Genomic DNA, 10,283 nt, shown 5'->3' with positions numbered 1-10,283 from the left:
CATCAGGACGCACTTTGATGTGATGAATACTCCACCAATTACAGACGTGTACACACACAGACACACACAGACACACACACACACACACACAGACATAGACACACACACACACACAGACACACACACACAGACACACACCTACACACAGACACACACACACACACACACACACACACAGTGGCCCTCTCAGATCCCAGCAGCATAATGTTCAGGATTTGCATAAGCGCCCGTCACAAAAACACAGCCAATGAGAAGCGCTTGTTTTTAATCAAATGGATTACACTTTATTGGGAAATTAAATAAAACAACGCAATGTTGTGAGGGGAAAGCAAAACAACATTGTCCAAAGTGTTAAAACTACATATAAAAAATGCAGATAAAAGAGAATGAGACAAGATCGATCGTATATATCTGACAGTGAGAAACAACTAATAACAATAGTAAAAGATCTCGGGGGAGGGGGGGGCAGTGGGGACTGACGATGAGCTCAATCTATTAACAGGATATTTATTCAAACAGTAACCGCAGTGGCATCGTTGTATGGCGTGTCGTGTACCATGTACCACAGAAAGCTCCAATCTGCTGCAGATAGTTAGAACCTGGTCCAGGAGTTTTGCTACGTGCCGGAGTGCCGTGGACGCCGCCTGCAGATTCAGCAGAACTACAAAACACACAGAAAACGACACGTTAACACCTGGATACGGGAATATGTAGTCCAGCGGTGATGATCAGGTCGTTAGCAGGTAGCTGGAAAGTGTTCAGGCGTGTTTTGGTGCACAGAAACACCTCCAGACCGCAGACACACACCGATCCAGCTGCTCTGTGTGAACGACATCAGTGTGCATTTAAACCAGCGCGTTCTAGAGAGGCGGACACACGGCGAGCTAAGCATTTAATTACACTGAGAACTTGTTTATTGCTGCACATAACAACACAAAGCCTTTAAATCCTTTCATCCAGCGCAGCATAATCATATCAGATATGAGTGGAAGCCACACCGCTGCTGTGGAGCACATTAACGCAGGAATCAACTCGTGTGGAGGCTCATGAGGGACGCCGGCTGATGAGCTGCTGCTCGTCTAAACAGGACACGAGCCGGCCCGGTTTAAAGGCGCTCTCTCTCTCTCTCTCGTGAAATAAATTTTGTCCAAATGCTATTTTTACGTGCTAGATGAGCAAAACGACGCCGCGTCAACAGCAGCGTACCGACGACAGAAACACAGATTCAGACTTCTGGGGTTTCACAGTCACAAACCAAAGGATCCAGTTCTGTAAGTGTGCAGCAGGTGTGGCTGCAGAGCTCCAATAGCACAACATCCTACAGTGTTCACGCAGAGGCTGGAGGTGAGCTGGTGTGCTGAGCTGCACCAGTGACAGAGGGTAAGGAGAGACAGGCAGGGACTGTCTCAAAGGTTGAATTTATGACGGAGGAGGAATGTCCAGGAGTGCACAGGCCTTCTGGAAACATGTTAGGAGTATTTCCTTTGCCTTGAGCTACATTCTAAATCCAAAATGGCCGTAAAGCTCGCAATAAGTGAAGATAATCTCTAGATAACCTTTAATCATTTCTGTTTGGTCCACAACACGCGATTCATAGAATAAATTCTTGTCTCTACTGATTAGTCAAACACATGAAGGACGTGCAGCCTGAGTGAACACAGAGCAGAAGTTTGAAAACTACAGGCGGTGATGCAGCAGCGTGTAAACAGCACAAGTTAAAGTCTGATTGACGACTGGAGCAAACGGATTCAAACACAGAGTCAACAGAGCCACTCACCTTCCATCTATTTCCGCACTGGTTGCAGAAGACAAACGTGGTCATTGGCTCATCAGCACTGCGAGTTTGGACCTGAGAAGGACCAGAGAGGAACAAACCACTCAGAACAACATCATACTGTTTAAATACGTCATCATCTGTGAGTTCATTCAAATCATGAACCAATAACAGGAGAACATTCAGAGCGGCAGCATCGACGACGGCGTACGTGACACCTCAGACTGGTCGAACACATTCGATCAGCTCACTGACTCCAGACGTGTGGCGGCCTCTACCTGTGTGTAGGTGCAGCACTTCCCCTTGCATTTGCCACAGGTGAATAAATCAGTCTGAGTGCCTCCTGTGGTGGCCATCTGGTGGTCCCTGACAGCCTCTTTGGTCAAATTCTTTCTCATTTCCTTCAGCTCATCGCTGGCCATCTCCTACAGAGACGGAGCAACGACACCTTTAAGACATTCAAACACGTCTCCGCTTCGAACAAGAGAAAAATACACAATCAAGTTACAGCAACACGGAAGACGACACAAGGAAAGTCACGTGGAACCGGTTTGAAACGTAAATACTGCTCAGAGCGCCACCAGCGGCGAACACACCTCCGCCGTCATCTTCGCCATCCGCTCAGGGGTTACACTCCCGCAGAGCACCGTCCTCCTTAAGTTTGGGTTTTTCATATCCTTCAGGTTTGAGATCCGGCTCCTCACGCGGTTTTTGTATTTCATGTCTGTGTTCTTAAACTCCTGGAAGATGCGTGATAGCAGGTCAAGGAATTCAAGACTGTTATTGAACAAAAGGCAAGACCCTGAAGCTACAAACACAACTACAGCCTTCTATCTGCGCTGGTACATTTAGTGGACTGACTGATTAGTTGTTCAGTTTCAATAACTAATTAATCATTTGTCAAGTCATTTAGCGAGCACACCCACCTTTCTGTGTTTTTAGTTTCTCAAATTTCCTAAATCTTTTTATGTTTCATACTCTATAATAGTTTATAAGCAGTTTAGGATCCCAGATGAAGCACACAGCTTATTTGTATCAGCAGCTGTATAACGGAGGAGAGTCAGTAAAAACACACCAACAACAACATCTGCTTCGTCACCTTCACTGTCAAGGATATTTTCCTCAATCTGCGCTCCAAGTTCGTCACAATCAGCACCAATTGCAATATAATCATCTGAAAAGAAAAATATCAGAGGATGGACCAAACATGCTAAAAAAACAACAACAGCTGTGCAACGTTAAAGGAACGTTTTATGGGAGCAGCAGGTCACCTCCAGTCTGCAGAGCATTGGCCAGCATCTCTCTGCACTTGAGCCTGATAGAGTCCGAGGTGCTCGGGGCCCGAGGAAAAGTGTTGATTAACGTGTTGGGAGCAACTTCGGTGGGTTCGCTCTTACTGCTGGAATTACTGCTGGAGCTGCTGCAGCAGGAACGACAGGGACAGAATCACTTACTGGGGCCAAACACATCGCAAAACAAAACGCTAAAAGTGAAGACAAACATTCTATTTCTGCAATACTAGAAGCACAGAAAACACAACGAACGCTTTGACTCGTTACCTTTCTTCTTTCGCCTCTGGGCTTCCCTGTGAGGGAGAAACAACGGGTGTCGTCTGCTCTTTCCTCTTCTCGTCTGAAGGTTTATCTCCACCTCCAGGCTCATCTGGAGCGCAACACATAGAAATCATGCCAGCATGAAGGTCAAGCAAGTGAGAGCGATCCAAGTGACACTAACGTAAGTAAAGTCAACACTTCTGTAGGATCAGACGGCCAGAGCGCTGCACTACGACCACATAACCAGCCTCAAAGCTTTCTGTCAATGGGTTCTTATAACAGTGTTGTAGAGTGTTTTTTTAGACCATTAGCGGAGACAGAAGTGTCAGCAAAGACCTTTTCCAAAAGCTTGTGGTGGCAATTTTATGTGTGTCTTTATCTACAGCAAGCGACCACTGAACATGAGAACAGAGAGCAAGACGGTCACGACGGTCCAGGACTCGAACCAGCTCAAACCACAAACGTAGTAGGACTTTCACAAAAGCAAAAATACAGCAGCAAAATATCACTAAAGCAGAAGCAAAACCACCTCAAAAGCTGGGTCACATAACAAAAGTACTAATAAAGAACTTGTGGTGAAAATGGATGATACCTAAATATGACTTCTAGCATCCACGCGTTCATAAACCTCTTAATCTGACTAATGTTTACCATCTTCAGATACTTAGAAAAGCATCCTTACATGACATGATGGCTGTACGACACAAAGAGCAGCACATTTTAAAACCACAACAAACTGCAGTCTGTCCTCGCTGAAGCGTGCTACTGGTGGACTGTTCTCACTAATATCTTCACTGCTGGCTGCTGTTCAGCTGTTTGTGCTGCTGAACGGCACATTTACTCACAACTCTGTGGGTTGAGAACAGGTATCAGCAGTATTTTAAAAAAACAGAGCAACAGGACATGTTTGACAGCTGGTGTACCTGGAGCGCAACGTGTTACCATCAGAAGAATTGGCTTGATCTTCATAAATATCAGATACAGGAAAAAAAAAAGCCCTGACGTGCTTTGATACGATCATGCAGAACAGCTCGAGACATTCAAAAATCAAACAAGTTCATGCGCAGTTATCATCAAAGAAGAATAATTACCCAATAGCTTCTTCCACGACTTGATCAGGGACTTGGCTAAGGCTGTCACCTCCTCGTCTGTGCTCTGCTTGCGGATGGCATTTACAGACATGCCGATTCTGGTGGACTGTGGAAACACACAGGGTGTGTCAGAGCTTCAGGGTGTCAGCGTGGTCCAAGTCTACACTAAGGCCTGAGAACAAAGATACCTGAAGCAGCTCCAGGGTCATGGGGACGCTCCGCAGCTCCTTCAATAGGTCCAAAGCACCGGCCTGCAGAGGACAGGGGAGGGATGAAGGGACGTGGGTTCATTTTCACCCAACTTCTGCTTGAACTGATTAGACTGCTGCAGCATACGTAAGTGGACTCTGAGTGTCACGTTGTTATTGTAGAGATATTGCAACTGTGATTTGACTTTCAATACACACACACACACACATATACATATAATGGAGATTTAAAGACGTAGTGGAGCATCACTACATGAGACACCACCCAGCATGAATCTGTAAAACCACTGCTCTGACAGCTCTAAGCCTGGGTCAGATATGCTGCATAATGTATATTCTAAATTGCAGGCATTGCATGATGAAGTCTGTTCCTTGTTTAGCTCCATGAAGCACCGCCTCAGCATCACCAGGCTTCACACAAACACCACAGCACCTGAGTAAAGCTGTATTTGATCACAGCACATTTCAGATGCAGGTTAGCTGCATTTAGAAATAACCACACTATTAACTAATTATTAAGCTGGCAAAAAAATCTACAAGCATGAATGGAAAACTTGACAGATTGTGATTGCTCTAACTTGTGATCATTTTCTGCTTCTGTGTGTTTCATAATTTCATCTTTCAAATTTAGACTTTTAAATTTAAATAGGTCACTCTGGAGTTTATACCTCTGTAACAGCCTTGTCCCCATCACCCTTTGACATTACAAAGACCAGATGACTAATGGAGAGAACACTGGGCAGATAAACTGATGATGTGCTCAGTATGTAGCTTTACTGATGTGTTTCGGTACAGCACTGGTACAGTAACAGCAGCTAGGCGGCTAACAGTTGAGCGCCCAAAGCCAACTAAGCTAGCTCCTTAGCCGCTCCGAAAAGCCCCAAAACACAACTTAATCTTAAACGATAACATGATTATTTTTCTGAAATTCACCTCAGGCTTTGATATTTAGCCATTTACAGTGACCACGTCCAACACGATATTGCGTTGCAAGCAAAAAGATAGCAAGTGTTAGTGGGGATGCTAGGCGGCTAACTCCTAGCATCCCATACAACTACCCATAATATAAACAGACCTGCCAGGCGGCTAGCTGTTAGCAGCTAGCTAGTTAGTCACAACTGCAGGGACGAGGTTGCTGTTGGGGGTGAACGTGTAGTTAATGGCTGAAAACACACTCTGTGGGAATGACACACTGGTGCGGAAATCTGTTGACAGCGGGTGAACTGGGCTAGAGGCTGAATTAGCTCGCCGCTAACAACATCAGCCCGATCGGCTAACAGCAGACAGGTAGGCATTCATTCCCCTCCGACCGCTCACCCCGTTCTTCTTCTGCGCCATTTTATCCATCTTCTTCGCAATTCTGATGATCTCCTCTTCCTCTTTTTTGCCCATGCTGACCGATCTGGTGGAATCCGAAAAAAATAGAAGCAAAATAGAAAAGAAATTTGCGACAAAGACCACGCCACTGGAGTGAAAGCGGCGGCGGCGTCTACTTGGCGGACCGGGACCGCTGACCCTCCGCTGTGTAGCAGACCTGACTAGACGATGCACGATGGCTTCCAGGGGAGACAATCGAGACGGAGCCCGAGAGCCATTCTGGGAGCTTTTAGTTATTAAATCAGACTGAAGGACGCCTCATCCAGAATACCTAGTTATAGCTCTATTTTTTGTCTTACTTTGCCCAAACATCTGTCCTCCTGCGACCAAAACAAGTCAGCGTTTCCACCAGTATCGCTCCCTGTCGTTAGATAGCGCCAGAGGGCCGGTGGCCGGTGGCTGCTCTCCGGCTTTCACCAAAACACTCCTCCAGCTTTAAAACCGCTACGGTCCAGAGCTTGGGCTGTTCATTATTAATCAACAAGAACACAAAAAAAAGGAACATTTAAAAAATATAAATTATTTTAACAAAAAAACACCAACTTTAATGATTTGTAATAACTGCTTCAAAAACATACACTTAAAATACTTCTTTATCATTTTAAAACATCAACTGGGCCACTTTTTTCACTATTTTCTGATTATAGATCAATTATTTAATGAAGAAAAAAATGTAGTTCATCAGTACAAAGATAACAGTATATCTAAGCCCTAGGGTTGCAACGAGGTCCCTTTAGACCATTTAAACTTCCCAGTGTCCTCAAGTTATCACTGGATGTACCTGAGAGATCACAACTAGCATCCGCCTACAATTAAGTAGATAATGAAGCAAGAATATACATTAATGCTTTAAGAAATTACACATATTTTTTAGACATTGCCCTGTTCTTTAAATATATCTAATTACCCATGGGAGGTAATCAAGTAAAACATGCTGTGCAGAGTGGACGTATCCCACTGGTGACAAGACAGGGCTTCATTTTGAACCAAAGTTTGTACAACAGGGTTTAAGTTGTTGCTTGAACATGAATGTTGTCACCTTGGTAACGCTCACATGTTCCCTCCAAGAATAAGACAGATGTAAATATGTTGTGTGTCTTGTTCGGGGAGTCGTACGTGAAGGTTTGGCTGCTGAGCTGTTGGAGGATCCAGGACACGGTGGTGCTTCACCGTTGATCTGATGCTGCATTCATGTGGCACCAACTGACTTGGTAATTTGGATCTTGCTAATCCAAACAGATCCCCATGTGACATCACCACCGAGTGACTGAAGGCAATCGCTGCAAATGGTCTGAATAATATAACTGAGCAAAATAAATGCAAGATGCTTGTAATTACAGTATACAGCACTGTAGGAGGAAGCATTGAGGTCAGTCGTACTGACAGAGGTCACAGGAACACACAGGAAATAATATTCATGACACTTTCTTGTTGAGTAAATCACACTTTGAAGGAATTAATGCAAACAGCTGTTAACCTGCACTGGACTGTGTGTGACCTCCGCAGGGCCTCCTGCCATCCGCCCACCGCACTGCAAGCCAGCCTCTGTCTTCCAGGGCAGTGCACGTGTAAGTGGGCGGTATTAGCAGGTTTTACTCAGTCAGGGGCAGTTGGTAATTGGCACAGTGTCTGGTAACAGCAGCACAGTGACACAGCGCTCACCTCCTCATGCAATTATATCATTAGCCACTTTTTAAAGGGCCTAAATTCAAATCATGGTAAACACTTGTGGATGTACAGCGTCAGCCCTCCAGAAAGCTGCAGATTTCCCAGCATTACGGCTGCACTGATATCTGGTGAAATGCAGCAGAAAAGCTGACGTGCCCAAACACTGATGCAGAAATCTGTGGGTGGATTTTCAGTGCCTGCTGTGCGGTAAAAGTGCTCTTCAAAGATCTTATTCTGCCTCATGCTGTCAGCATGTGCGCAAAACCTTTAACCTAATCCCTATTAGGCCAAGACCTCTCCAATCTGATTATGCAGGCTGCTAACAAATTAGAAATAGTCCTAACCACCTGTGGAATCTGTGGGGAGCAGTGAAGATTCACTAATATCATTTGACCTGCAGAGTTAATATACCCTCATGAACTTTCACCAACCCCTTCCTCATTAAGTGCTCATTCTGGCCCCGTCTAAGCCTTTTACTGACTCACCCATTCACTCACTTTGTTGTCTGGCCTTTCAATCGTTTCAATTATCTTTTAATGCAAATAACAAAAGACACATTTGTGGTCCATAAAGTTCTCGGGAATTTGTGTTTCTTTAAAAGACAGGTTTGCTTCAGGATACAGAAGCAATACTGCAAATGTGGATGTTTTAAACAAATAAAATAATTGTCACACCAGAAAACAACAATGCTGAGAGTTTCTATGTGTATAAAAGTGTACGTTTCCAGTCTGCTGTGGTGGGATCTGCTTGTATTTCCACCTTTTTTTAACCTCATGTTGATGTGCTGATTAAGTGTGAGCAAAGATTAAGCAAATTGGCCAGGATGTTGCATGTCCTAAAATAGCCCTCAAACACCGCTGAGAGGCTTTGACCAGCGCTCGGAGGAGGACCGGACCAACACTTTCTGTTGTTTTTGCTGCTATAATTAAGGTGAAATGTGAGCTACACGGTAAGATATTTTTCTTTTTGTGTGTTGTCATGTCGCTGTGCCAGTCAGTTATGCTCTCTGCTGTCTACAGACCGTAATTTGTCTGATTAGTTTGTACGTCTGAGGTGTGGAAGGCCTGCGTCTGCAGCCATGTATTGTTCACAGTACTGCTGGTGGGACATTAGTTTAACTATGATGAGGCAGAAACAAACTGTTACTGTGGATTAATATAAAACACATGAGATGTCTAAGCAGCGAAACCTCTTCTCTTACATACGATGTCATTTTATCACGTGTTAACGAGGCTCTGTTCAGCCGTGTACTCAGACCTACACACATCATGCGACTATAGTACTTTTAATTATGCTAATATAAGCTTTAATATATAAATAAAGAACAGTTTCCAGTCCAGTACTTATTCTGATGCACTCAGAAGTCCTGTAATAACTGAATGAAGGTTTAACGTCAGTTTTTTGCTGAACCTGTCTAAGAGGCGTTGACTCAGCTGAGTGATTATTTCCAGGCTGTAGGTTGCGGTGCTGTTGAACCGTCGTGCAGCGTTTCTGTTTTCATGTCCGCCCCGTTCACATGAAGGATGGTAGGCTCAGTAACAGAAACAACACTTTGTATGATGTAACACAGCAAAACACTGTGTTGTTCACATGATTTCACTGAGACACAGTAAATACGAGTCAAAGCCTCAATTTTTAAGATGAGAAAAAAAACTAATGTCCATCGTTACAAACTTCGCATTTCAGTGATTTTTCTATAAAATAATCACCAAGACAATTAATAAAACATGTGCCAATAGAATAAAACGTGTGATAATCTTTAATGATGGTGTGGCACCAGTTCATTAGATTCATAGATAGCTTTATTTTTCAGTAACCGGTATGCCGGTGCCAACAGTTACAGCATAGGGCTCACTTTTGGGAGAGAATCAAATCAAATCCAGTTTGTGGTCATGTTGCTGTATAATACAGGCCAAATGAGAGCGTTTCTTCAGGATCCAATAACTTAAAACAATTTAAATAAAGAAGCGTCTGCAGATCTGGATCAGCAGTTCAGTGTGTGTAGTCTGTGAGTATTTACGACGTTTTTACAGAAGAAGTGTCACATGTGAAGGGTGACATGCCGAGTCGCCACATTTTAAAGCAAAAACACATAAACTGTTGTTTTAAATGGAGACATGACCGACACAATCGGTGATCCTTTTCACAAACAGTTTTACTGCTCTAACGAAGATTATGGGCTTTTAGATTTCACTTCGTCACAGGCAGACACATGCCGGCTTCATCTAAACACAGACGAAAAGCTGAAATAAAGTGAGACACCTGAAGTCAAATCTGTACACTACAGGGGAAGGAGAATAGATTATTTTTTTGGGCTTTTTGCCTTTATTTAGAGCAGTAGAGAAAGACAGGAATGGGGAGAGACCTGCAGCAAAGCGGGAGTCGAACCCACGACCGCTGCGTCGGGGAACTAACCCTAACCATAACCCCAACTAAAGCTAACTACAGCTAGCTACAGCTCCTGCTCATGGGTTACCTGCTCAACTAGATGAGCCATAGGAGCTCCCCAGGAAAACTGACTTTCATACAAATCTGTCTGTAAAAGTGACACTCCAGCTCAAATGTGTCATCTGAGGACCTGTCTCCGTCTTTCCAGCCACCTCCACTCAGC

At 44.2% G+C, this 10,283-nt stretch overlaps 1 protein-coding gene across 1 annotated transcript; it reads right to left on the bottom strand.

Moving 5' to 3' along the window:
* Positions 1–453: 453 nt before the first annotated feature.
* Positions 454–6,166, bottom strand: tcea1 (transcription elongation factor A (SII), 1). Its single transcript, XM_008287501.1, has 10 exons — positions 5,945–6,166; positions 4,607–4,669; positions 4,419–4,524; positions 3,334–3,436; positions 3,046–3,194; positions 2,892–2,948; positions 2,371–2,525; positions 2,053–2,199; positions 1,778–1,849; positions 454–661 (listed from the first exon to the last, which is right to left on the bottom strand). Exons 1-10 carry the CDS (start codon positions 6,017–6,019, stop codon positions 653–655), a joined length of 936 nt encoding a protein of 311 aa, XP_008285723.1. The 5' UTR covers positions 6,020–6,166; the 3' UTR covers positions 454–652.
* Positions 6,167–10,283: the final 4,117 nt, after the last annotated feature.

Source organism: Stegastes partitus, unplaced genomic scaffold (assembly GCF_000690725.1).
Source record: "Stegastes partitus isolate 25-593 unplaced genomic scaffold, Stegastes_partitus-1.0.2 Scaffold503, whole genome shotgun sequence".
In the NCBI taxonomy this organism is placed as follows: Eukaryota; Metazoa; Chordata; class Actinopteri; family Pomacentridae; genus Stegastes; species Stegastes partitus.
This window is presented reverse-complemented; position numbering and strand designations above follow the sequence as displayed.

Bases quoted from the DNA above. Each gene is read 5' to 3' on its own strand.
- tcea1 (XM_008287501.1), bottom strand. From the start codon at position 6,019: ATGGGCAAAAAAGAGGAAGAGGAGATCATCAGAATTGCGAAGAAGATG. The intron at 2,949-3,045 runs GTGACCTGCTGC...TTTTCTTTTCAG, and splicing joins CAATGCTCTGCAGACTGGAG to ATGATTATATTGCAATTGGT. The intron at 2,200-2,370 runs GTGTGTTCGCCG...CCGTCTCTGTAG, and splicing joins TGGCGAAGATGACGGCGGAG to GAGATGGCCAGCGATGAGCT.